The sequence below is a fragment of the Vanellus vanellus genome (assembly GCF_965231255.1).
Source record: "Vanellus vanellus genome assembly, chromosome: 20".
NCBI lineage: Eukaryota > Metazoa > Chordata > Aves > Charadriiformes > Charadriidae > Vanellus > Vanellus vanellus.
In genome coordinates, this window is record NC_138925.1 from 8,189,202 (window position 1) to 8,216,244 (window position 27,043).

The window sequence follows — 27,043 nt, forward strand, 5'->3', positions numbered from 1 at the left end:
GGATACAGGAAGGAGCAGGGTGGGTAAAAATAGCTAAATGAAAATGGTATGAGTTCCAAGAATTCAACTCTCTGAAAAGAAAGAAATATATGTTCTTGCTTAAAAACAGGCGGAAAAAGTTACATGTTTTTATGAAGCATTAGAAAGAACGAAGGAGAAAGGAAAGGGGCAAAATTTGCTGACTGCAATTTCTTTTTTTTTTTTTCTTCAACCAAAACTTGAAATTTTGTGTTATTATACACATTTCGTCCAAATCCTGAGTGGCTTGGTTCCCAAGAGAGAGAACACTTTTTCAGTAAAGTCATCTCATCAGAAGACCTTGGAGGCTGTTCAAATTAGAGGGTTTTTTTGGGCTGAGCACATGCTAATGCTTACAGACACAAAATTCTCTCACTCCCCGACTGATACAAAGCACTACTGATCATTGTATAAGAAAATGGCCATCATGTATAGAATAGTTTACTTTTCAGGACTTAAATTTGCCCAAAGCCAGTGAGCAATTAGATTGAAGTCCTTTTTTTTCTTTTTGTACTGAATTGTATATGCTCACATCCCAGCCCTAGAGATTTACATCTTATCTATAAAACAGAAAGCTCTTACAACAAGAAAAAGAAAGAAAGAAAATCAACCAATTTACTTACTTAGATTTTGTTTTTGTTAATTTCTGAACAGATGGTAACATAGCACAATGGAAGTTTTATAAAAATTTCCATCTTCTAACTGAGTGCAGGCCTGAAATTTTTCCCTGGTGAAAATGCAGAGCGTGAGTCATTAAACACGCTATGCACTATCTGCATGGGATTTTCACTTACTGTATTCAGAAAAGTCAGAAAGCCGTTCCATTACAGTAACTGCTTTTTTTTTTTCTACTCTCCACCTGGGCAAATGGCCAATTCCATCATCTCAGGCTCAGCAGTATGAACAAGGAAGGTACAGTCTGAGGGGATGTAATGCATAGACAAGGGGAGAGGCGTTGCTCCACAGTCCAAGAGCAGGAGTCAATTTCTAAAGCTTAAACAATTCTCAAAAGAAGTGGCCCGAGTTATGATTTGTGCAGTCTGAATTCTGTAATTGAAAAGCTATGGCCTGGTTTTACAAGTGAGAGCTTATATTGCCTGCAGAGCACCTACTGCATCTTGGCCCTAAATTATCATGATGAAGATAGAGTCTAAACTTAATCTTTGTTTGGGCTCCATTTGAAATTTGGCACTGATTGCTGTGGGACAAATAAGGCCCGGAGATGCTGAGTGTGATTTTCTGCGGGTCTACTGATTTGACCTTGGAGAGCTAGAGGAGTTCAAGCTCTCCAGCCTATAGTGCTGTTCAGCTTAATGAAGGGATACAACTTTGCTGGGGGTGGAATATAAAGGGATTTCTACATTGAGGCTTCAAAGCATTTGTAAAATCCTTTGGTTCTCTCCAGGGCCCTGATGGCAGTTTCTGATGCCTAGTCCTCAAAACACAGCAATTTCCAGAGGAGTGCAGTGATCATCAGTTTTATCAGCCTGCTATTTCTTGTATTGGTCTTTGTAACACATGTAGATCAAAATTACCTTGGAGAAATCAAATCAGGGTCTGAAATTTTCAGTTTGGAATTTCCTTTGTGTCATCTCAAGGTGGTACCTACATCCATTTTGGAGTGGAGATGTGAAAAAGACATGAGATGTATTGCCCCTTAATTACTTACATTAATGGGTGTATTAGAAATGCAGAAAGATGGATGGATGGATGGATGGATGGATGGATGGATGGATCTTCTTCCAAGGTCTCTGTCATTCAGGAAAAGATTAGTTAATATTCTCAGTCCGTGTGATACTTAATGACATCTAGAAGAGAGGTGAATGGCATCTTGTTGGATGGCAAAAATAATATAGAACACAATTTCCCCTGAAGAAATAGCTCACATACCTTATATAATGAATGAGCTCATTTTGCTTGTGTTTGCCAGAAACAATAAAAGTTAGAAAATGTCCCAGTAATTAAAATAAAGTGTTACCCAGATTTATGGTGAGAAATGTGAAATGTCAGGCAATTGAGTGCAGCTCCACACTCACAAATAAGCTTCACATTCGTTAGAACAGGTTGCATTCATTACTAAGAACAGTGTGGGTCCAGTGCTAGCCCCAGAAGGCAATGAATGGTTTCTCCTGCTCAGGGAAAGAAAGCAGAGGGGAGGGAAAGGTGCCAGCTGGCGTGTTAGCTGATGGATCTTGGGTCCTAGTGGTAATGCTGCAGTATGCACAGTACAGACATGATCATTGCTTCAAGATGGGTTTTGGATTACGTGATGGATAGTAGGAAGAAGGGAGAGAGTGTGCCATTTTCAGGCCTGCCACATGCAGAAAAGAAATCTAGTCGAAAATTTTGAAAGGGTGGAGATCAAAAAGGGGAATCTAAGCCAGGCCAGCCTTTCCTGCAGTCCTTCCTCTCACAGTCACTGTTTATTACTTTTTAAATACAAATGCTATAGCTACGAATAGTATAGATGCTTATGAATGTGAGTTCATTGTTTGTTTAAAATAATCTTAACCTCTAATTATTCCAGAGACCATTTTTTTTGTCAGAGGGCCACATAAGACAAGTGGAGTGGATCTAATCTATATACGTACTGTGTATATAGACTTAGGGAATATTGAAAGTGTAGGACTGACGGAAACAGAAGTGAAACTCACTGGAAGTCTATAGTGTAAGCACATTTGAGCAGTACCCATGCAAGTCATTCTGAAACACTATGATTGCCTTTCTGTGCTGTATAGCTAAAAGAGAGTAGACTGATGAAACGTCCTTCTGCTGTGACACGGGGGTTGTGATGCTGAGAACCTGCTGCCTTAATACCTCTTGTTGCTTGCTTTTGCCAGACATAGCTAATTAAAAATTGAAGAAACTTGAAACATAAAGACTAGTCTGACAATTTAAGCTGTCTAGAACCTAAAATGGTGTGTCTTTTCCTGAAAAAAAGAATGGGACAATGTTAAGTCACAGACACATCAGTGAATATCAGTCTTGTGGAGGACTTTCATTACCTGATTCTACCAGACTGAAGGTGTCTGAAGTGTCCAATTAAAAAAAAAAACACCTGTCTTGCCCATTGGAGTATGAAAGAGGTCTTATGGATAAAACAAACAAACAAGCAAACAAACCCCCAAAAGTTTCTATCTTTTAGTGTTGGATTCTCTTCTCACATAAATTTCATTAGGGAGTAGTTCTAGGAATATCAGTGGAGTTTTGTTAGAAAAATATAGTCATTAAGTTAAAGCACTTGATTTTAACATGGTAAAAGATTTGGATTCTTCTGATAAAGACCTGCAGGGTAGCCTTAAGCCAGTTGTATATCCTCTCTGTTCCTCAGTTCCACATCTGTAAAATGATGGTATGAATTTGTTTCTTTTTCATTACGTGCTTGTAAGAAAAATCTCATTATGCTAATGAGGTGTGCATGTGCTTTAATCACAGGTTCATTCAGAAAGCACAGGAATGAAATAAATGAGATCAACCCATAAGAATTTGTGAGAGAGGAGTAGAAATTCCAGATTTATAGGACAGCACGTTCTGAATTACTGAAGTGATGATGCAAGTACTTATCTCCATAGAGTGCCTAGTGCTCTGTGTGTTATTTATAGGAGACACAGGCCTTTAAAATAAATCACAGGTTCATATGTCAGACCAGCAGATAGAGGATCACTTTACAATGAGGGATAGATATCATAAATTTCAAGCAGACCATGGAACTCATTCCCCGCCATGATTTTGGATCTTAAACTGTTGTAAAGTATGTACCAAAGAACATGAGAAAAGAGACTAGAGTCAGAAGCCTTAGTGATAACTCAACTAGCAGGTAGTAACATCTTACAAAGTCTTTCTAGCAAAGGTACACTTAAGCATATCAATATTATTTGCAAAGCATGGATACTGTGATGATGAGAAATTATCTCAAAGATGGAAGAGATTACAAAAAAGTTATGTGAATTCCCTGGAGTCTGTAAGAGGCTATTGAGGAAGGGAACGTTTGGCCTTAAAGTTGCACATGGGTTTCAGGTGAAATGGAAATAAGGCAATATTAGTTGTACCATCATGCAAGTTGATACACGCTAGTTGTAGAGCCCAGCTCCGCTGCCCTTTTATTCACCACAGCAGCTGCAGCAGATCAAATCAGTATTCCCACAGCTTCTCTGCATGATAGAGTATGTGTGGGAGGGCAAGGGAGGGGAGTTAACCCACTTTGTTTTGGTGAAGCTCAAAGCTGAGGTTTTGCTAATCAGTAACTCCTGTAGTGCAAGGTTGGCACACTCGTTTCCTTTGATACTGATTGCTTTGGGATGCACTAGATGGCATAACCCAGAGGTAGGGGAGATACTTTGCTTAAGTCTTAGGTTTAACTTTGTCTTAAATGTGTTGATTTTTCTTCCTTAGAATGGTGATAGTGACTATTTGGTAGTAGCCTGTGTAAGAACCCCGCTAGAGGAAAAGCTGAGGAAGGATAGCAACAGTTCCATTGCTCTTTTTACAGGGACAAGGCTGTGGTTTGATATTCTCTTCTTCTGTGGGATGTGTATGCTATGCCTTGTTCACTTATTGCTGGATGTGCTGAGAAATGAAAGGTTCTCTGTGACAAAAAGTGTGTGCAGCCCTGATTCACCTAACAGGACTATTCTGTAAGCTCCTTTGGGAATCCCAAGAGTTCTAGCTTGTATTCCCCACTCTGACTTTTTTCCAGAAAATTAATTTTTTTTATTGGCAGTAGCAAGCATGTCTCCTTTTTTTTGGTTTTAATGAGGTGTTTGGCAGCGTCCACTGGGGCATGTAGGTACAGAGTGTGTGGGTGGGAGGGGCAGCCCTGAGCAACATACCAGGCAACTTGGGACGAAAAAATTCTAAAAGATGTAGAGCTCTTTCATGTGCTTTTAACAACCTTTCACCTCCTATATTTCCTATGCCTGATGATTTCTTCCAATTTAAATGTGAATTTTAGGTGTGAAAGCAAGTCATGTTTTAAGCAGGTCATATGTTCATTACATGTATTAATCATGGGTGCACGTCCAGGAGTCAAACTCTGTGACAATTTAAGCCAGTTCTTAAGTTCAGTAGAGTCAGACAGCTTTTGTTCTTGATAGCCTGCTGAATTGTGTTGGCATAATAACTGCTATCCTGGCCGGCACTAGGGACTTCTGGAACAAAAAGCATCAGTTGCTGTAACCTGACCTTAAAGGCTGAATCTTATCCTAGATTATGATCCTCTGTGGATCAGGAATAGAGAGGGATACGGAGATGTATATTGATCAAGAGGTTCTGTACTTTGGAAGGAAGTACAAGATACAGAAGGAGATAGGCTATGGAGCTGAGCTGGACAGGAACCGAGAACTGTGAATGGGGTTAAGAAAATAATGATGGCTTCTGAATCCATCGGATTCTCCTCAGTTAGCTGAACCAAACCCAGAAAATACAGCATATCTGGCTACTGTCACTGAAAAGATCAGATAGTAAACCAATATGTTTGGCAGAGAAAGGAGAGGCAAGACCCTGGAGAAGAGCAGCATTCTAGAGAGAAATTGCTTTATCATCTATGCCCGGGTCAGGGATGCTAAAAGGGAAGAAGAGAAGATCTCTTCTGTTTTAAGTATGCCTGCTTTGTGCATATGCCTCAGAGTACGTTTCTAGCATTCCCAAATTCTGTCACTGTGATTTTTTCTTCAGTTTATTCCTTGGTCTTGAGTTTCTCTCAAACTGTAGAAGATTGTATGTGGTGCAGTCAAGCTGGCTCTGCCTTCCAGGTGGTAGAGGTCAGCCCTGTAGCTCCTTAGCCTTTGTTGTTCAAAATATACAACTTGGGTATTTTCATTGAAACCACATAGCATGGCTGGCATGGAAATAACGTATGAAATGGAAGCTCTGCTTTTCTGTCCTCATTCTAGACGTGCGTTCTCAGTCTTCGCATGATTTGGCCCCTACAAGACTTTCAAACTACTGGGCAACTCGCTGCATGGTTGCAGTCTTGCTCTGTGCATTGGATTATCCTTTTTAAATGGTTAAACCATAACACCTTCAAAATTTGGCTCAAAGGAGCGAATGGCAGAGCCTAGATTTTTTTGACTCTTACTGTCTTGTAGCACTGTTACCTTAAATGTAGAGTTATAAATCACATCTTTGAAGTCAGATCTTTAAGGAATCACTAAGAGATTTGGTTGCATGTCCTAACCAAAAATCAAGACCATTGTTTGGCTGCTTAATGTTAAGAGCTTAGGTCTGATCTTTACTGCCATAAAGCCAATGTTAGGATCTTAAAAAAGAAGGGGGAAAAAAAAAAGAAAAAAAGAAAGAAAAGAAGACTGCATTTCTTCCCATTGTTCAGAAGTTCATTGCAATAGCACTGAGACAGCATGTGGGCCTTAGAAGGTGGTAGTTAGTACAAACACTCAGTAACTGTCTAACATACTTCCACAGGTGGATTTTGGAAGCTAGAATCATCCATACTTTCTCCCAACAAGAGAAAGGATTAAGTCCAGTAAATGATAAGGTGTGTGTTCCTGTAGCCAGGGAGGGGCTGGTGGAAAGGGCTGCAGAGTAGGACAGCGCAGTGAAGTGGATATTGTTCTGTGCCATCAGGCAAGTGAAAAAATTCCGCTTACTTGGTTTTGCTGCTGTTTGAATCAGGCTAGAGACAGTAAGTGAAACACACTGCTGTTCTCCTGTTAGTAACTTTCTAAATGCTGAACGGCTTTTTGAAGAGAAAGTGATCACTAAACCCTGAGCTCATTAGCTTATTGATCCAAATAGTGACGACTGTTTTTCCCTGTAGCCAGAACACTGCAGTAAGATTCACAGAGGGTGCCTTGGGAACGCCAGAAGAACCCAGATTCAGTTCCAGCTCTGCTTCCCATGTGCTTTTATGAGGGTGGAATTCCCCACTGGAATGACCTCCCACTTACCCTGTTATCCAAGATTATCTTAAGAAATCTTCACCAACTGCCCACTCACATAATTTAGTAATTTCAGAAAGTTTTACATCTACCTATATACCACCTCCCCACTTACAGTCTCATAATTACCAATTTTGTTTTTACTGCTCCCAGAATAGATCTCGCCACTACTTGGAGCACAGTAAAAGCCTAAAATAACCGTATAAACGAGCTATTAGTATGTAAATCAAACCTGTAACCAGTCTGTATGAAGTGTAGTATAGGGAGTAGACTTTTGAGGCTGTGCAGCATCCCAAAGCTCACCTAGAAAACGGTAGGACTTGATAGCTGGTAAATACCCTAGAAGTCCCAGCCACCTCACTGAGCTCTTTGGCCTGAAAGGTGTTGTGTAAATAGTTGATTTTTCCATTAATTAAAAAAAGAGAACACTTTTGTTGATGTGAGTCCATTGCTGACCTTCTCAGACAGTGAAATTTTTTTTTGTTTCATCTTAAATATGACTGATTCATGAAACTTTTTTTTTCTTGTGACTTTTTAGATGGTTTAAAATGCGCTTATTTCAGTACCTTTCTAAGAGAAACACGTATGAAAAAAATGTGGTCTTTTTAAAAATAAACATTTCAAAAGTTGTTTTAGCCAAAAAGATAAGTTGGTACATATTTGTGAAATAATTTTCTGTAAGCTGAATCTGTGTGTGGATGAAAAATTGAAATATTTGATTGAAAAAGACCGACCGACTCTCAGATATGTCTTATTTTAACAGAGAGTTTGAAACCTTGTTCTGTGGGTTCTGGATAGTTTAGCATTCCCCGGTTTCACTGTAAGGGAAATGATCAATGAAAATTATGACCTTTAGCAGATGGTCTCTAAAGGAAAGGAGGGAAGCAAATAACCTGGTCATGCAGGAATTGTTTTACTTCAGTGCCAGAATGTCACAATTAGCAATGAATATGTACGATACAAACACGGAGGAATTAGATCTTCACTGCTGTAACGAATTTACTGTCTAACGTGAGCTACAGTAGAAATTTTAGTGTGTCGCATTTGCACCCATGCTTTTATTTTTCACTTACTTTCCTTCTTCACAATCGTCGCAGCAGGCCCTTCCCAAACAGTTTGTCAAATAGCTGCAATACGCAGCACAGTCTTTGATAATCCCCAGTTCTTCCTGACGAAGCAGGCAGCTAAAACCAGAGGGGGACTGGGGTGAATTCATTTAGAATATACTTTTATTACACCTATAAAAAAATATACATAAAGGTGATACCCTCCCCTTGGGGAACGTGTAAAAGGTGGGACACGGTACTTGTGAGAGGCACTGAGTTCTGCAAATGAAGGCGATGGGGAGGGAAACGAATTGCCTGTTAAATATGGAAAATGGAGTCTGCTTTTTGTTCTGGGCCTTTGGAATCTGTGGGTGGATTGGAACTGGCAGGCAGGGAGCAAACACCCACCCACCATAGGGCTGTGTGGTTCAGAAGTTTACAAGAGTGTTTGTGTTCCAGGAGCTGTTGGCCTTGAAGCCAATGGAGAGGGGGAGGAGAAGAGGGAGAGAGTGAGAAAAACACTGTGGTGTTAGGGCCCTTCCTCCGAGATATTTTTCCCCTCTCCTTTCTCCAGCTAGAGGGCTTTGGAGCTGGAGCAAGACAAAGAGTTACTGGGGGAAAGATTAGAATGATTTTAAGATGTGCAGCACTCACAGTCCGTCATTAGGGGAGGCAGAGACTTCAGAAGCCACTGCCACCCTAATCCCAAATGACAGCTCCCGTCGCTCCCCCCTCTCCTGCCCTGCTGCTGTTTAATTCTGCAGAGTCTGTGTGATGTAAAGAAATGGAAGTTTTACTGTATTGTTACTGCACGAGTTGAAAATTTGTTTCTGTCCCGTCATGAATTCAGGTTCAGAAGCTGCCGCTCTCATTGGTCACCATCTGGATATTGCAGATACAGAAACTGAGGCAGAGAGAGACGAAACAACTTGCCCAAGGCAACAGGAAGTCTGTGGGAGATCTGGGAATAGACCCCAGATGTCCCGAGTTTTCTGTCTTAACCACAAGACCATCCTTCCTGTCTTTTTGGTAGACCCCTCTGCTTCAGGAATTCCGTTTCTGAATTCCACCCGTAAACAATCTGTTGCACGATCCAGTGATTGACTTGCACAAAAGAGTTGTTTGGAAGGGAAAATGGCATCTCTGACAATGAACTGCAGTTCCTACTGTCCTTTCTTTCTAAAGGGTAAAGGAGAGGGGATGTGAAAAAGAAAACAACCAACCAGCTTCCAGAGCTAAGAAGCTTCTCCATTACTGTCCAAACTTCCTGCAAGCTTTAATTGCGTTCTTTAAGAGAATCAGGAACTCCGTACATGATGTTTGAGTATATCTGGTCATTTTTATTTTAGTGAATTTAAAAAAATAATGACTGAAAGGGGACTAAATCCACCTAGGGAATTATTCTGCTGCTGTTGGCTGTTGTATCTGAGTACCTTTGGTGACAGTTCGATTGTCACATCCACAATGAAGTTCACTGCGTGTCTGGTTCTTCTGCCTTGGCGTAGCTGGAACCTTTCTAAGATGAGCCTGAATGGTGGAAGGCTTTTCTTTCTGACAAAGCACACCCTTTGGTTTGGAGACAATGGAACGTCATAGATGTCCTTCATATTATCAAAAGGTGCCACACACAGTTTCTGAAGGATATTATTGAAAATTACTCTTAACTAAAACCTTTTAGATACCCTCCTACTCAGTGAAGACCATTCCTAGCCCTGCTTTCTCTTGATGCGGTAACCTCTTCGCATCAGGACTCAACAAGGACTGTACGGCATGGATTGTTTGATGACATCTTTCGACCTTGCTCTTGTGGTAATGTCTGAAAATTCCACTGGTGGATCAGGCAATTCATGTGCCTTATACAGAAACTTTAAGGGCACTTCTTGCCCCCAATGGCTTTCTGTAATAAAGCCACTTGGTAAAGATTCTCTAAGTGCCTTCTCTGGGCGCATGAAGACACAACCGATGACTTGGAGCCGTGTGCGGCCCTTGCCTCCTCTGTTCAGGTCGGGGGGTTGAGAGTGGGTTCCTCCCGAGAAACGCTGGTTTAGTTGCGAGATCAAAGCTCTTCTGCAACTGTGACACCTCTTCCCTTTACTCTGGGTGGGATTTCAGGCTATAAAAATGCAACTAAAATCGCAGAGCTCGCTGTGTTCCCTGCCCCGTTACGTTGATTCTGAGTAAATCGCAGCCTGTTTTTTCCTGCTTGCTCTTTTACAGTGTTTGGGGATTTGGCTCTGTCCCGTTCTACTTGGGTTTTCTGCTTTTATGCTGTCATGGCGAACTCTTTCAGAAGAGACTATCCGAATGCGCCATTCCTGCGTCACTCAGCGTAGCAGGATCGTATACTGCGACTAGTGCTTTAAGTCACTGTTGCATTACTGGTCATGTTTTAATGCAACAACATTAATAATGGTGTTTTAGCGGCGGCGGCGGTGCGGAGCTGCTCTGCGGGCGGCGCGCGGGGAGCCCCGGCCTCTGCGGGCGCGTCTGGCTCGGCAGGGGGCGCTCGTCTCCGGGCGCGCCGTGCGCGCGGGCCCTGCGGCCGCCCGCCCCGGCCTCCCCCGCGGCGGTCCCGGTTACCCGCGGTTGCGGCAAACGCGGGCTTTCCTGGCCTGACCCCGCGTTTCTGGCCTGACCACTTCAGTGCGGGCGCGGGGAGCTCCCCTGCCGCCTGCACAGCGGTTGTGCCTCACGCCCCTTCCACGTGTTAAAGGCGCCGGGGCGTCGCCTGCGAGCGGGGCGTGTGACGCGTGTGGAGAGCGGGGCCCGGCTGTGCGCGGGGCGCTGGGCAGACCGGGTGCGCGGCGCCCGGGGATGTGCTGGTTTCGGCCCAAAATCGGCTTCGTACGCGGGCGGTTTCTGCTCAGAGAGAGGGGCGTGCGCTCAAAGTTGAACTTAGCAGGTTTTGTGTGCTGTGCTGGCACTCCGCGTGCGTGCGAGCGCGAGGCAGGCGCGTTTTCCCCTGTTCCCTTTTTACCACTGCCCGAAAAGAAAGCGGGCAGAGAAAAAAAGCCCTCGCCCTACCGCCCCTCCTCGGCGGCGCGGCGGTCCGTGAACCCAGCAATTTACCCCGGCTGCCGCCCGGGGCCGTGCTGCGCGCCGGCCTGTGCGGCAGCGCGGCGCGGAGCGGAGGGGGGAGGCGGCCGCTGTTCCTGGAAGAGCCCGGCCTGGGGAGTTGGTCACATTCTTGGCTGGGATTCAATGACTGAGGCAGACACCAACAAACAGAGGGGGGGAGGAGGAGGAGGAGGAGGAGGAGGAGGAGGAGGAGGAGGAGGAGTGAGGGAGGCTGAGCCAGCCTGCATTAGCTCAGCTCTCAGGCACTCTCAGTCTCTGCTGGAAAGAGGAGCTGGGAGGATGTGCGCTCTGTTACCGCGGCTCCCCACGGCACGCCGAGAAGACCGAGAGAAATAAGGGAAGAAAGGCGAACCGAGAGACGAGGAGTCCTCCCAGATCAAGCTGAGGGACCGCGAGGGGGAAGGGAGCCTGCTTATCGCCCGTCGAAGCCCCCGCGCCGTTTTGGAAGTGCCAGAGATTTGGGCCTTTTCCTTTTCTTCTGCGTTGTTCCCTTCCACAGACCAAGCTTTCTTCCTCCTCCTGCTTTTTACTTTCCTCCCCCGCGTCTTCCCTTCGGTGGATATGGACAGAAGGGTGATTACTGCAGAGAAGCAGCAGCCGCCAGAACATATTTGAGCCCCTGGTTCTCGGAGCGTGGCACAGACTTTTTGTATTTCTGTGGGTGGTGTGTGAGTGTGAGTGAGTGTGTGTGTGGTGGAGGTGTGGGAGGCGGGATTGGTTTGCCGGGGGGGGGTTGGCTGAGGGGGTGAGTGCTCGGATGAAGACCTCTTTTTGGCGTGACTCTGTGCTCCATCGGGGCAGCTTGGAGACTTGGAGGTTTTGAAATTGTAACCAATCAAGAGAAAAGAAAGAAGAGAGAGACGCATACAAAAGGATTTATTTCTTATTCGTTAGTGGATTGTTAAACCTGAGTGGGAAGGAGAAAAAAACAAGGGTGGGTTGTTTTATTTTTTCTTAAAAAAAATAAAAATCCCTTAAGTGGATTTGTACCAGGGTGGAAGATAACTGGGGATTTTCGTTGTTTGTTTTGGGAATAGAAACTAAAAAATGGAGACTGTAAGTAGAAGCAGCTTCCAGCCTCATCCAGGACTGCAGAAGACCTTGGAACAGTTTCATCTGAGCTCTATGAGCTCTCTGGGTGGCCCTGCTGCTTTCTCAGCACGATGGGCACAGGAGATGTACAAGAAAGACAATGGCAAAGACCCAGCAGAACCCGTACTGCATCTGCCCCCTATCCAGCCTCCTCCGGTAATGCCTGGTCCCTTCTTCATGCCCTCGGACAGATCCACAGAGAGGTGCGAGACCATCCTGGAAGGGGAAACCATCTCCTGCTTCGTGGTGGGTGGAGAAAAGCGGCTTTGCTTGCCCCAGATCCTGAACTCGGTGCTCAGGGACTTCTCCCTGCAGCAGATTAATTCGGTGTGTGATGAGCTACATATTTACTGCTCCAGATGCACTGCTGACCAGCTGGAAATCCTCAAAGTCATGGGCATCCTGCCCTTCTCCGCTCCTTCCTGCGGGCTCATCACTAAAACTGATGCTGAGAGGCTTTGTAACGCCCTGCTTTATGGTGGCACCTATCCTCCCCACTGCAAGAAGGAATTCTCTAGCACAATTGAGCTGGAGCTTACAGAGAAGAGCTTCAAGGTGTATCATGAGTGCTTTGGGAAGTGTAAGGGACTCTTGGTGCCAGAGCTTTACAGTAACCCTAGCGCAGCCTGCATCCAGTGCTTGGACTGCAGGCTTATGTACCCACCTCACAAATTTGTGGTCCACTCTCACAAATCTCTGGAAAACAGGACTTGCCACTGGGGCTTTGACTCTGCAAACTGGAGATCCTATATCCTCCTCAGCCAGGATTACACTGGGAAAGAGGAGAAAGCTAGACTGGGCCAGCTCTTAGATGAAATGAAAGAAAAATTTGACTATAACAACAAATACAAGAGGAAAGCTCCCAGGGTAAGTGATGCCTTTAATTTTAAAGGGGGTGGGGGGAGAACAAGAAAAGGAATTTTCTATAATTTCGGTGACATCCACGGATATACCCGATTTGTTACCAGCTGCTTTTCCTTTGAGTCATTTAGCAATCTAATCGTGTTCTTAATTCTCACCACGTGTGTGTTAATGTAGACGAGCAGTGTTTGAGATGGCACCTTTTTTCTCCGGTTGTGTTCTGACCACGGTAGTTGAGTTTGTTTAAATTATATATGTGGGTTTGCATATCTTATTGTACATGGAAGCTGATCTTTGAAACCCATCACGCTACCCCAGACTTTAGCAGGAACTATGTGATTTCGGGTCTTTTAGAGCTTTGGTTAGGGGTCAAGACAAGAAAGAAACCAGAAAAAAATAACAGTTACTGATCACTCGAGGTGCAAATGTATACAATTTTCTGCTCGACTGCATGCCACCAGGGATGGAGGTGGGGGCTAAATTGTCTAAATGTTTGTATTGGAATAAAATGTGGCTGCTAAGAAAAAATCCTGACAGTAATGCAGGTTACTGGTGTTCAGATTAAGCGCGTGGAACATGAATGGAGAAGTCCCTGCTTTTAGAGTATCCCTGTGGAGTCTGAATCTCCCCACCAGACAGGCTTTTGTATATTGGATTATGTATACATTCAGTAAATGAATCTGTCTAGGGCCAGCTGCAGCAGCTTCTTAGGGTATGCCATGCTGTGCTGAGCCAGACAGCTAAAGCACATTTTTTTTTTTTTAGGTGTGTTTTGTTTTTCTTTCAGTCTGAGCAGCCTTTAGATCCCAGAATCCCTGGTGTGTGGGTGGGAGGCTGCCTTGGCATCTGGCACCAGTTCTGATCAATGGGCAGCAGTGCCACAAGGCCTTGAGGACTCGCTTACAGACACCAGGATGTCTGGCTCACTGGCGGTGGTGCAGTTGGCTGTGGGATGAGCAATTCGCTTCCCGCTCCTTTGCCCCCCCCCCCCCCCCCCCAGTACAAGGTTAAAACAAACTCTTGCCTACTGAGTTTTATGCTGCAGGTGTGTTGGTTGGATTCTGCCTCATCTGTCGGAGATTTCTGAACTTTTATTTGGTTTTATGTGGCTGGAGTGGAAGGGCAATGACACAAGCCTCAAAAAGAGAAGCAACATTTAAAACCCACTGAGAATGTTCAGTAAAATTCTTTATTGACTTACCAAATACCTGTTTAAAGGGACAGACATACACAGACTTAAATGAAGCTTTTATTTATGGAAAAAAGCAACAAAAATACCCAAACAAAACCCAGGGTTTCTAAAATACCCTGTACAAACAATGCGGTAATTCCTACAGCCAGCCTAAGAGGCCTAGTTAACCCATTTCATTTGCCTCTGCTGTTTTTGATGAAGGAGTAGAGTCTCACTCGTTCAAGTTGCAGTTTCCCTCCTGGTCTTGTGCTTAGCCCCCGCTTCAATCCTTGTCCTCACCCCTCCTTTTCCTCCCGCTTGAGTGTCAGAACTGCTGTGACAAAGCTAGGCTGTAATGAGCCACATTATCTCCGTGGTTGGAGGTGGATGTGTTTTTAATGGCTTGTCTATTCTCCGTCAGTCATGTGCTAAGATGGAATGGTGGGGGCACATGTATATGAATGTCTGCGAGAGGAGAATACGGCGCTGAAAGTGGAAGCATTTTTCATGTGGGGAAATTAATTTTCTAGGGCACGCTTCGTTTGGGAAGCAGAATTAAGAAATCTCCACATTCTTGCTCCAGAAAGGTACTGTGTCCCTGGCTTGGTTGTTTCCAGAGTTTAATTAAAATGAATGTTAGTAGAAGTGTGCTTTCCTTTTCTTACAAGGCTTTTATGGCATTCTGTTGTGTTGTATGATTTATCCAGCACCCCAGGTGAGGTTGCAGGTGGAGAACAAGAAAAGACTTTTTGGTGACCCTTTAATAGGTCTTAGTTCAGAACATGGCAAGCACTCTTCCCCCAGCTTCTAAAATCTGCATGCAGCACTTCTTGCAGGGTGAGTTCAAGATACCGAATAGTGGAAGCCAAAAACTATGTACGGAAACTGTGGCCATCTATTTCTCAGAAAATTTTGCCAAAATTCCATCATCATAAAATTTTAAGTCTCCTGCATGGCTTCATTTGGCAGGTGGCAAGGAGTTTGGTGGGGAGGCACAGAGTGGTAAGCGTGTGCCTAAATGATGGGGAAGAGGGAAAAAAAGAACACTTTATCATACATCCTATGCAGAACTGGGCTTAAGTTTCAAGGCTTTTGAGCTGTCCTCAGAGCTATTCTGTTAATGTGGTGCAGTCTTGAGGAGCCCCTGACAGTGCTGGCAGAGTTTTGTACGCTTATCCTTCCTTTTTCTGAAGTCTTTTTCCATTGGGCTTAGCCAACGGATATCATATGCTAAGGTCATTTGTGCTGTAGCAGTGTGTGCAGATAATTACGGAGAGATTTAATCAGGCTCTAAGATTGGTAGACTGTGGCCAGGGGCAAGTAACATAGGAGTAAAGTTTAGAAGCCTAGTAAGGAAATGAAAGGATGGTCCCAGGTCTGCTTCTGTGTGTTTGTGTTAATTACTGTCAGTCTGCGTGGGTTTTGTGTGTCTGTCTGTCTCTGGATGAAAGGGTGAAGCATATGTGTCTTTGTGGTGGTCTTCCTTTTTGATGTAGATCTCTGCATAGCTTTGCTTTGTTTTATACAGAGGTGGTTGTGTGTGTAGCGTTCCATAATTTGCTGTGTCAGATATTTGGTCTTCTGCTTGCAAGAGTGGGCTTTTTATCAGTTTCCTGATTTACTTATGTATGTGTGTGTACACGTTGCTTTGTGTGTTGTGTTTTCCCTGGGACTCAGTATGTTGGTAGCATGGGATGCATATGACTATTTTTATGGTTGTTTAAGCAGCAGTGAGTTTTTTTGACCTTTTGGTGTGTCTTCATGAGGTTTATGTGATGAGGCATGTAGATTTCTGCCAGCACAGCTCTGCCTTTTAAGGGTCTGACTTAAACGGAGGAGCTGGGTTGGCACAAGCCCCCGTTGCAGATTTAGCATACTGGTAAAACTGCCTTTTTTTCCTGTCTCTCTTCCCCCCCCCCTTTCCTTATTTCCCTTTGTGTGGTTTTAAAACATTGCTACAAAGCATAGCTTTACCTAGATACTTCATTCCCAACATATATTTCTATATGCATGAAGTATCCATTGTGCATATCTATGTATCTGTATCGAGGGATGGATACATACATGCAGATACATTGTCTCTCAGGCAACCTGGTTGGTTGAACAAGATGTGTGTTGCCTGGTCTTGCCACTTGCAGAAGAAGCTTTTGGCTAGATCTGTATGAAGTCCGCAAAGGGTCCTAACAAAAAGCTGGAAGAAGTGATGACAGTTGAAGCCTCCACTAGAGCAGGAACCATAGAGGCCTCAGCCACGTTCCTTTTTCTCTTCTAAAATTTTGATTTTTTTTTTTTTTAGAAGAGAGTTCATCCTCCTGTTCATCCTTGGATGAGTGATTGACCTCCCATAAGATTCTCCACCTTCCTGCTGCTTCCAAAAGCTCTTTCTTTTCTTGAGCCATATGATAACTTCTCCATTGCCCTTTGTTTGTATCCTTCACTAGGTTTTCCACCTTCTGCATGCTCGTGGCAGGTTCTCTGCTTTGTTTTCTCTCTGGTCTTTCAAAATCTCCATGCACCAACACAGCTTTTATTTGAGTGGGTGTCCTGTTTCCCTACCTGTCTCTCACTTCATCCAACATTATTGGCATGGAGCACAGCCATTACATTCGGGGGTATTTCTAGAAATCTAAAATGTGCATAATCTGACAGTGTTGCAAAACAGGGTCCTAGAAATCCATCACAATGCCAAAGCCTTTTTCTTGAGCTCAGCACTGGTGCATATTGAGTGTTCGCTTGCTGGTATGGATGTGACTTTGGTGTGTCTCTCACGCTCTCTTTCCACTTCTGTGTGACTGACAGCTCTCTGGTTTCTTAACATCAGTATGCCTCCACTATGATTGAATTAGTTCAAAAAGCAGGCCTGAAGGCTTTGGTGGTTGCTATTTCCAGTAAGGGAGGGTGGGTTCGACTCTGTCTCTTTTGAACCCTTTTTTTTTCTTTTTTAAATATTGAACCGAGCAACGTTTGACAGTGCTTTCATATTTCCTACCTGTGTGCCAGACATCTGTACTTTTAGCAAAACTGTATGTGATCAGACACTAAGAGAATAAGAGAGCTTTCCTTGCACACGTGTGAACACACCCACACACGCTAGCACTGCAGTGTTCCCACGGTTCAAGTCCCAGCAGCACTTCTATGAAGTAGCTGGAAGCTAGAAGCAGCATTCTGGGTACTGACACACAAATGAGCACATAAGGCCTCCCACTTTATTTCACAATGCCTACCAACCCAGCGCTGCCACAACATGCAGCTTTCTCAGCTGGAGTGAGGTTTAGCCAGGTCAAGTGTGCAGCCAAATCAAAGAACAAAAATTGCTGAAAGTGAAATAGCGCAGTACTGACTGAGTTGGAGGGTAGCTGTGGACTTTTAGGTGCTGTGCTGTGCTTTATGGCCACCTGAAATGCTGCAGTAGTGGAGCTAGAGTGTGTATCTTTCTCTTTCTGTATCCTTAACTCTTGCCTTCTGGCAGCAGTAATGTTCTTTATTTGTTAATAATATATATCCCATGGTAGGTATAGTAGAGAGATTCTGAATTTATTCACAGGCGGTGGTGTTCAGACCGCTGGATGGATTGATTCTGTTTGGTACAATCTGACTTGATAAATACTCTTGGAAAATTCTGCCTAAGAACTAAGGGTTCGGTTGCTTTTTTCCATGGAACAATGAAGTAATTTGTTCTCTTACCTGATGTTCAGGAATTATTTTAGAGATTCTCCAGTAAAAATTTGGAAGTCCCTAAAACAAAAATGTTGAAGTCTCGAGGCAGTAGTTTAGTTCAGAATCCTTCTACAGCTTCAAAGTTCAACTTCAAAAATAATACCACACTTAAACAAGATCTTGTGTACCTGAGGAGATGTCAGTGTTTAAGCAGACATCAGCACTTTTTTCCCAAGCATGCAAACAGTTTTACAGATGTTGTAGATCAAGAACAAAGAAGCAGGTACGTGCATGTGTGTTAGACAAAGAATATGCTGCAAATAATGATCTAATGATGTTGAGTCAACTATGGTGCTCTGTTGCCCCAGAATAGTTCCTAAGTTCCTGAATTCAGTCCTCTTGAATTAGGGAGGGAATTATATGCAATCTCTTCTTTTGAAAATCACTGCCTAAGACATTTAAACATCTGCCTCTCCCTTCATTGTCTGAGCTGTCTCACTTGCCTCTCCATTGCTCTGGTTTCGGGCTTGGGCGTATGTTCTGCCCAAACAGTAGCATGCTTTGAAGATGCATGTAAACACAGTTTATTTTTTGGATGCGTTAGGAGCCTAACACCTGGTCTCTCTGCCAGGATATGAACACGGTTATCGCTCGCTTGAGCTGACTGACCAATGAGGGTGTGTTTTCACTTGCTGAGAGGCGCGTTTAGATCAGTGTTGTAAAAGCATCTGGAGGCGTCTGTATGAGGCTGCTCGGAGCATGTCTAGACAACGCAGTGGTTAAAATTCTGGCAGCCACTTGTACCTTATCTACACCTTCCTTGTTTCTGAATGCTGCTAGAACATGGGGAGCTTTGGGGCTATGTCTAGGTGGTTGAGCCCAAGCAAGATTTGGGTATCTAAAGAGATGCGTTGTCTGTTCTTATTGGAAACTCATGTTATTTTCATCTACTAGCGAATTTATTTTGCCAAAAGTAAGGGTTTTGAATGGTACTGACTACAGTAAGGAGTGGGCTGACTGCCTATTACTGGTGATAACTGATGATTGGAACTCACATTGCTGGCTTAGCTGGCCAAACTGCTTTGCCATCGCACAAAGAATTGTGTCTCAATGTGTGCAGTACTTTACTCAGAAAATATATTTGAATTCTAACATGGTTGTACGGCTGTGTTGGTTTTGTTTTCTTTTTTTTAAAAGTGAACTTTGAACTTGACACTGTAAATCTTACTTAAAGGGAACTGTCATGGAACAGTTACGCTAAATACAACAGTGGGTTCTTGGAAACAAATTGGAGCTTAGACAAAAGTAACTTAGACTGAATTGTGGAGAATCTATTGATGGAATACTGTCAATTACTAGGCTAATCTATTTTAGCTGAGTGGCCATAGAGCACTTAATTCAAATTGATCTTAAAGTACAGGAAGCATTACTTCAAAATGTAGTAATATAACATCTTTTTGTTTTTAAATTTTTCAATTATAGTATGTGTGTTAATGATACATTTTATTAGATAATATCTAATTTGTTTGCATATGCTTTCTGAATCTGGGTAATAATTTACACTAATAAATCTGCACCACTTCTTTTAATGCTATTCCATTCTCAGTCTGTAATACAGTCAGTATGTGTTCTTGGAAAATGATTACAGAGAAACAAGTTTGCTCTGAGAAAATGTGCTCTGGTCCCTTATCTTCCTCATTTACACCTTGTGTAATCTTGTATGTCTTTTACATTTCATTGTCAGTGTAGAGATTGAAACTCAGATTATTACTAAAATCGCCTGTTCCCATATCTTCTGGAACATACGAGGTTAATTTGAAGGTTTGGGGCTTTGGGGCTAGTTCTACAGTTCTCACTCAAGGAATCAGCCGGCATAGTAATTGGAACCAGTTCACCCGCAAACCACAGAAGACTTGTATATGTGTCAGACTTCTTCCTGTGTGTTGACTGGCAGCACTTGCAGTCATAGAGTAGAGGGACAGATTCTGAACCAGAATATACTGATGTGGAGACAAAGCAGCTTGACTAAGTTTGTGGCCTTACCTGGTGTTTACAGGACTGTGCTAAAGCTGAGAGCAGAACCTGTAGTTCCGCTACTGCAGTATTTTTATTTTGCTCGTTAATGAGGTTTTGGTTTCATAGACGTTTGATGATGCTCTGATCCTGTCAGACCTTACTGAATGGGGCAATAGTTTCTGCAACTGGGGCTGGCTTCAGACTGAAAGGATTTTGTCTGTTGGTCGCTACGTGCGAGATTGGGTTTTAAGGTTGCAGTAGATCTCTAACAGGGTGGAATTTTTTACTCCTGTATTTAGGATTTGTCAATTTTTATTTATTTTATTTTATTTTTTTACTGATGAGGAAATACATCTAAAGCTGGGATAAGGGCCAGCCTTTATTTCTGATGCAAATTTGAGGACCATAAACTTGGCCTCCAGATTGTATCAGGTGCAGTTCTTTGAGTGTGCCTGTTTTGTGGGTGTGGGGCACTCCTGCTGGCTGGAGGAGATGGGCCCCTCTGCACTGAGCTAATTATTTGGCCTTCACTTTTGGTTGGATGAGGTAACAAAAACACTGATACAAATTCGAGCTCTGATCCTGTCAGTGTTTCATGGACAGAGCTCTTCTGGAAGCCAATGGGAATTCCCGTGTGTGGAGTTCTTATCATTGGCTCCGTCTATGGTTTGGTTGCTATCACATAAAATTGGGCTTCTCCAAGCGGTGGATGCATATTAAAACAACCTGATAAGCTGCATAGTCATATGTTCTGCTAAATGAGACGGGTCCTGCCACCCTTACTCACGTTAAGTAGTCTTTACTTGTTTTAACAGTCTTATTTAAAAAGTCACGGAAAATGTACATGAGAATAGAGAATCTGTGTATACGTAAAAATTGCAGCATCATTCTGTATACCGGAGATAAACAGGAGAGGAGCTAATCAATAACTTGGTTTCTGGCTTTGTCGTTTATTGATTTATGTACAGTTACCTTTGCACATGCTTTGTAGAAAATGTGACTTTTCTGTTTGGTTTTCTGGTTTTGTGTTGGTTTTTTTCTTTTTTGGTGGGGTTTTTTGCTTGTTTGTTTTTAAATTGAAGCTGTTTCTGTTTTGGTATGAGAATCAGTTGCACTGGAAGCACAAAAATTGCTTAGGCTTTAAGGATTAAAACCAGCAAAGTTAACAAAATAAGATACAGCCTAGTGCTTGTCTTTTGCTACAGAAGATGTCAGTGATGTATTCGGAAGACACGTACCCCTGTGCTTTGTTCTTCATCCTCTGTTCAGTCAATGGTATCATTTTATAGAATAAGGTCATTGACTTGGATTGCTTCTTGGTTTCTCAACCCTTTTCACCAGCCAGTTTGTGTAATGTCTGTCTGAAACATTGAGTAAGGGCATTGAAATAGCAGACAGGATATCAAGTGTTAGGAAGTCTGGGTTAAGTATAACAGACAGTTCTGGCTGGTGGAAGGGGAGCAGCCCCTTGAGCTTGGTTACAGTCCAGTCTCTGTGGAAACCGCGGCCTCTGGTCTTTGCATCCCTGTTACAGCTTTTCCCCTCTGTTCCCTCCACACCCAGATAATTAATTGTGTGTGGGTGCACCTCTTTTCTAGAATGTGTCTTCCTTTTTTCTTAGCGGCGCAGAATTGTATGTAATAATGTCTCTTTCTAAGCATTACATAAGTTGAAGATGATTTCTCCACTGGGAGAATTATGCAAGTTTAAACTGAAATGTATTTAGAAAGCTTTTATGTGTGTGTTTTCTGACTCGCAATGCAGAGGGTGATTTATTTGCATCCTTAATTGGACAACATCTGTTAGGGTTGGAAGAAAAACCGTTTCATATCTTTTCACTGTCATGGCCTGCGTTTTTATGGAGTCCCCTCCCCCCTCCCCTTCCTGCCCTACCTGTGTCGCAGGCTCCGATTCCTCACGCCCGAGTCGAATCAGCCGGGCGCTCAGGCTGGGCACCCTTCTGGCGAGGGGTCTGTAGAATTTTTAATGCATATCTGCATTAGTGTTATGTGCCAGTGGTACTGTTAAAATCAGCAATAATACCACCTTTCTTCTTTCAATCTTTAGATTTTTTCCTTTTATAAGAATTTGCTGCCCTTATTACCATTAAACAGAAGATGATGAGGGTGAGCCTTCCCAATTCTGTCAGCGAAGAAAAAGCGCCTAAAATATTTCTGTAATGCTGCTCTTGGTGATCTCTGACCATCTAGTAAAAACTTCCTGCTGCTTTTCAGCAAAATTAAGCTGGTTCGTGTCGCTTAACAGAGGAGAAGAAAGCTACTGCAGTCAAGTGCGCTTATTGAACTTGAAGAGGCCAAAGTAACTTTTTGCTTAAGTGTGAACTTCTGGATGAGGCTATTTGTGTGACTGTGTCCTGCAGCCCGAAACCTGGCAGCTGACCTGTACACACAACCCGTATCGATTTCAGGGGGGGAGCTGCACAGATCTAAAGAGCTGTCCGTGCAGGTCAGATGGCAGAAATGGGATCATGATAGTAATTTTATTTCTAATATTATGTAATACTGGAGTGCCGTGTATCTTGGACTGCATACATAACGCTTGTAGGTGCTGTTTTCAGCATCTAGCTAACAAAATGAATTCTGCTGAGTATTGAAAAATACAGATTACGCAGGGATCCTGCTGCTTACTAGAACAGATCGTAGTAGTACCAATTAGAAGCAGTGAATTACTTTAAATAGTTAAAAAGCCCTCTGTAAGTATTAAATTTCTGTAAGTCCTATGCTTTTTGAAAAGGTTCTTAAAAAAAAAACAAACCCCAAACCCTAGATCCTCAACATCGTTCAGGTTTACATATTTATAGCAGTAAAATAAGTTTTATAGCTTGTATACAGCGTAACGGGCTGCAAAGGCAGAAAATACACAATATTAAGGCTACAATATGGTCTGATTTCAGTAACCTTCATTGATTTAATGGATTTCAGATTTACACTTCTGTTATTAAGACTTTCTCGTGAAATTATATGTTAAGCATGCTTTTCTAAAGTGCCATCATTCCACAGATGAGAAATTTATCTGACTTGAAAGATAATGGAGTGTCATTCAAGGGAAAAAAAAAAAAAAAAAAAAAGAAAAGAATTTGCCATTCTTAACTCCCCACTAGCAGTTTCAGTTTATTCAGTGGTTGTGAATTATCTCACCCATGCTGCTATGATTTAGAAATATTCCTTTGAAATAAATGTATTTAGAGTGGTGCAGAGCTGCTGTGAGAAGTAAATCAGATTCAAAAGAGTACAGACTGCAGCATTAGGTCCATTATTGATATTTCTTTGTTCCCGTTCATTCACTAATAAGAAACATGCCATAGAATGGGTCCTTGCGCTAATATATCCAAAGATTTAGTGTTGTTTGGCTTTTTGCCTTTCTTTTTTTTTTTGCCACAACAGTGTAGTTTTTTGCAAAACCGGTGAAGCCAAATAATCTTTGGACCGTGTTCAGCAGTAGATAGTGATATAAGTGCTGAAGTGGTGTCAAGTGCTCTATTATCCTATTCAGTGGATATGTAGAACTACTGTTCAAAGGCCTTGGTCCTCACAGCATAGCAAATTAGTTCCTTTTCTAAGAACCTAATTTCTAGAAACATATTTATGTGAAAATCTTTTTAATAGTGCATTCGTTGGCCCTTCTTCAGCCCTGTTGATTCTAGAGCAAAGATTGTGTGCGTGACATTACTAAATTCTGAAGGAAAAAAGTATTTTTATTATTACATAATTTTACATTTTATTTTCTATAATTTTTTCTTTGCATTCACACAATTTTATATAATCAAATTAGTGATTTGGAGGGAGAAAGGGGCAGAGGGCGTTGGTGGTGCTGTATCTACTATTTGCTCGTATTTACCGTTTGACTTGCATCATTATTTATAGCGTTGTTTAACTTATCCATATGTCTTTTAAGTAAATTTAGTCTTTTTGCGTTTTTTTAACAATTAACGTAGCCATGATGATGAGGCTTGAATGAATATCATCTGCACACCTGTTTAATATTAAAGATCAGGCATTCAGTGCTTTGTGGCTTTAGCTTGAAATTCAAGTTGCTTTGAGTCATCCCTTTCGTCTTTTGTTTGGGTGGAAAAAAGGAGTGGCAGTAAACGGCCTGCAGCTAAGAAATGAAAGAGTTGAATTAGGTTTTAGAAATGTTAGTCTTGGCATTTGGGACATTTGCATTTGTACAGATCTTCACGCTTCGCTTTATTTGGAGTTTAGCAGTTCAGTGCTCAGGATGAAAAATGTTACATATCTTTTTCCCAGTCAGGCGACACATGCACACTACACTGGAAGAGTAGGAAGGAGCTGGAGTATGAGCCGTGGTTTCACGTTTCAGGCGGATTACCAGCACTAGCGGCCTGCGGATTCTTGCCTCACCTGTAGTTTCTGTGCTGCGGTGCACAACTGACTCCGTTTTTTCTGACAGCAGCTTCCAAATTCTATGAACGAGAGGACAGACACTCTCTGAAAACCAAAATGAGTCAATGAGGCAGAAATTGCTAAGGAAGAGTTGCAGTGTTCTCTTTGTTTCACTTGATTTCGGTTTAGTTTGTAAAGCTTCATCAGTTCAAGTGTAGCTATAGGAGAAGCTGTAACTAGCCCAAACGGAGGGGACAGCATGTGCGGAAGTTAACAGCAGGAATATCTTCCCCTGGTGTCGTTACCGAGTATTGTGTAAACCGCCACAGCTTTCGTTACATTGCTACTGAATTGCTTTAGTGTGTAGAGGTGTATCTATGTATTTATAGATGCATAGATGAGGTTCAACTTTTACCGTTATAGAAAAGAGATACTATTTTAAATGACTGTGGTCTAGACCTTGAGAGTCTTTAATCGGCTTATTTTGCCTGGTATGCAGTAAGAATAATCCATTTGACATCAGTGTAGTTGTGCTGCCATGCAGACCATGCCAGGAACTGATTCAAGCGCATGGAAGAAATAGGAGCTTCTTTGAAAAGGACCCTTTGAAAATTGGACCTTACGCCTTGCTTTAATTCAGGGAAAGTCATTGAGGCAACATTTTGCTCTGTGGTTTGACTTCAGTCAAGTCAATGGACTTGATCCAAGTTTTTCAAAACGTGTCTTAGAGTGGAAATCGCTTGTCATAGCTTCTGAATGTAGCCGGTTTTAATTCACTGGTTATAATTTGAGGGTCAAATTCTGCTGAGATTTTACGGGTGAAAATTTAGAGTAATGGGGTTTTGGTGGAGGTTGTGTTTTCGGAAGTCTATTTCTACATTTAAATTCTACTCTTGCAAATTTATAATTTAAATTTTATAAGGGTTTCTAAACATTTATCACGTTTGCCCTCATTAGCTGGACTAATTTATTGGTGCGGTTTTCTTTTATTGTAATTTGATTTTATTTCAGTAGATTCACACTAACGAAACTTCATAGATTCCTTTGTTTCCAAGAGGGATGTTCATTCATGTTCTCCTTAAAGAGCAGCTGGATCCCATCTTGACAGATGTGAAAACCCTTTCACTGAAGTTGCTCTATTTTTTGTATGTGTGTTTTTTTCCTTGAAAAAAAATAAATATCTTTAATTAGACCCCCCCCCCCCCGCCTTTTGAGTGTTTTTGCTCCCTCAGTCAAAATCATAATCCCTTGTGTCATCAGAACTAATTGCTGCAGACAGTTTGGATGTCACAAAATGAGCATTAGGTCTCAGGGAAGAGAACTACGGAGATACATGGATCCTGTTTCAAATAAATTTCTTAACTAAGAAAAGGTTGCTTGATTTTTGTTTTCATTTTAAAAACAGAAACAAATTTTGCTTTAGATTATAATTGCAAAGTAACAATTGACTTGGTCCAAATTCACCCCACTAAATCTATCTCAGTAATCATGTAAAAGATTCTCCAAACTGGCTTTCTGTAATTTCTGTTTTGGCAGAGGAGAACTGCAGTTCTGTGGGTTATATTACTGTAGGGCCAAAACTGAATTGGTATCCTGGAAAAACCTTTCAAATGACTGGCATGGCAGATCTGTCTCCTAAAGTAGTAATTTGCAGAAGTAAGTTCCTAATTACCGGCTCAGTTGCTTCTCTTTCTGCTGTTTGGGACACACTGGTAGCTCTTTTTTTTTTTTTTTTTTTTGTGGCGTTTTTGTTTGATTTGGTGTTGTGTGTTTTTTGTTTGTTTGTTTGTTTTTTTTTCCAAGCTCCTTCTGTAGGCTTCTTGCCCGAGTGCATCTTGGGATTTCCCTTTTGCTGAATGAGCTGCTTGTCTGAGAGGGAGGAAGTAAGGTCCCTTCTGGATTAGGAGGGAATGGGGGTGGAGGGTGGGGAAATGTCCTGTTTCATATGCAAAGCACACTGAACTGGAAAAAAAAAAAAAACCACATGAAAACCTTTTAACAAAACCATCCATGTCACAGACTGGCAGAGCAGCTGCTGTCTTTGTTAGAGAGAATATTAATGTTTCAAAGACTTACAGAACCTTTTAAAAATGAGATAAAGGATGGATTTTATCTTTTTTTTTTTTTTTTTTAAGATTCAAGTTGAGGTAAAAATAAAATCACCTTATCAATGTCTGTGAATGGAATGTGCTGTCAACTGATGTGATACCAACTTCCACAACAGTCGTGAGCTCAGTGAGATACATTGTTATGATCTACCCTCTTCTTTCTGAGATCTGAAGGTAAAAATGGCACTGATTCTTCAGTTGCTCACATCAGTATTAGCTGCGTGTAATTTGATTGCAGTTAAGTTTCTCCGGCTTGGCCTAATAAGTGATCCAGCAAAAGAAAAAAGTAGCTTTTCCGATCTTAGCATAATGTTGCTTCAGCTGGGAGCAGTAAAATCTGTGCAACAAATGAGTCCACTGTTGAAAAGTCTCTCTCTCTTTTTTTTTTTTTTTACATCAGTGATTGTTCATCAGAATCAGATGGGAAAGTTTCCTTAACACTCAAAAAGTACGGAGGGCAACTATACTTTACTCAGTTGTTTACAGTCCTCGCTCCCCTTCCTGGTCAGGTCAGCAGTTTAAGGTAAAAAAACCAACCAAACAAAAAACCAAACCCATGCTCGTATATGTCTCGTTAAAGATATTATAATAATGATTAGTGTTAAATCCTGTTTAATGTATAGTGCAGATGCAGCCCCCCCCAGCTCTTGTAATTTTATTATGCAGTCTTATTTGTTAAAGCAAATACTAATGCAGAGCGTTACACTGGTTTAAGGCTGCAGTGTCTCTGTTGTAG

The 27,043-nt window shown here is 42.3% G+C and overlaps 1 protein-coding gene across 1 annotated transcript in view; it reads left to right on the forward strand.

Moving 5' to 3' along the window:
- The first annotated feature begins 11,883 nt into the window (after positions 1 to 11,883).
- SKI (SKI proto-oncogene) overlaps positions 11,884 to 27,043 on the forward strand; it is a 115,086-nt gene continuing 99,926 nt past the window's right edge. The window contains exons 1-2 of the mRNA XM_082493433.1: positions 11,884 to 11,972; positions 12,076 to 12,997. Of these exons, the coding sequence (XP_082349559.1) occupies positions 12,086 to 12,997 (912 nt within the window). The 5' untranslated portion in view covers positions 11,884 to 11,972; positions 12,076 to 12,085. The remainder of the gene's footprint in view (positions 11,973 to 12,075; positions 12,998 to 27,043) is intronic.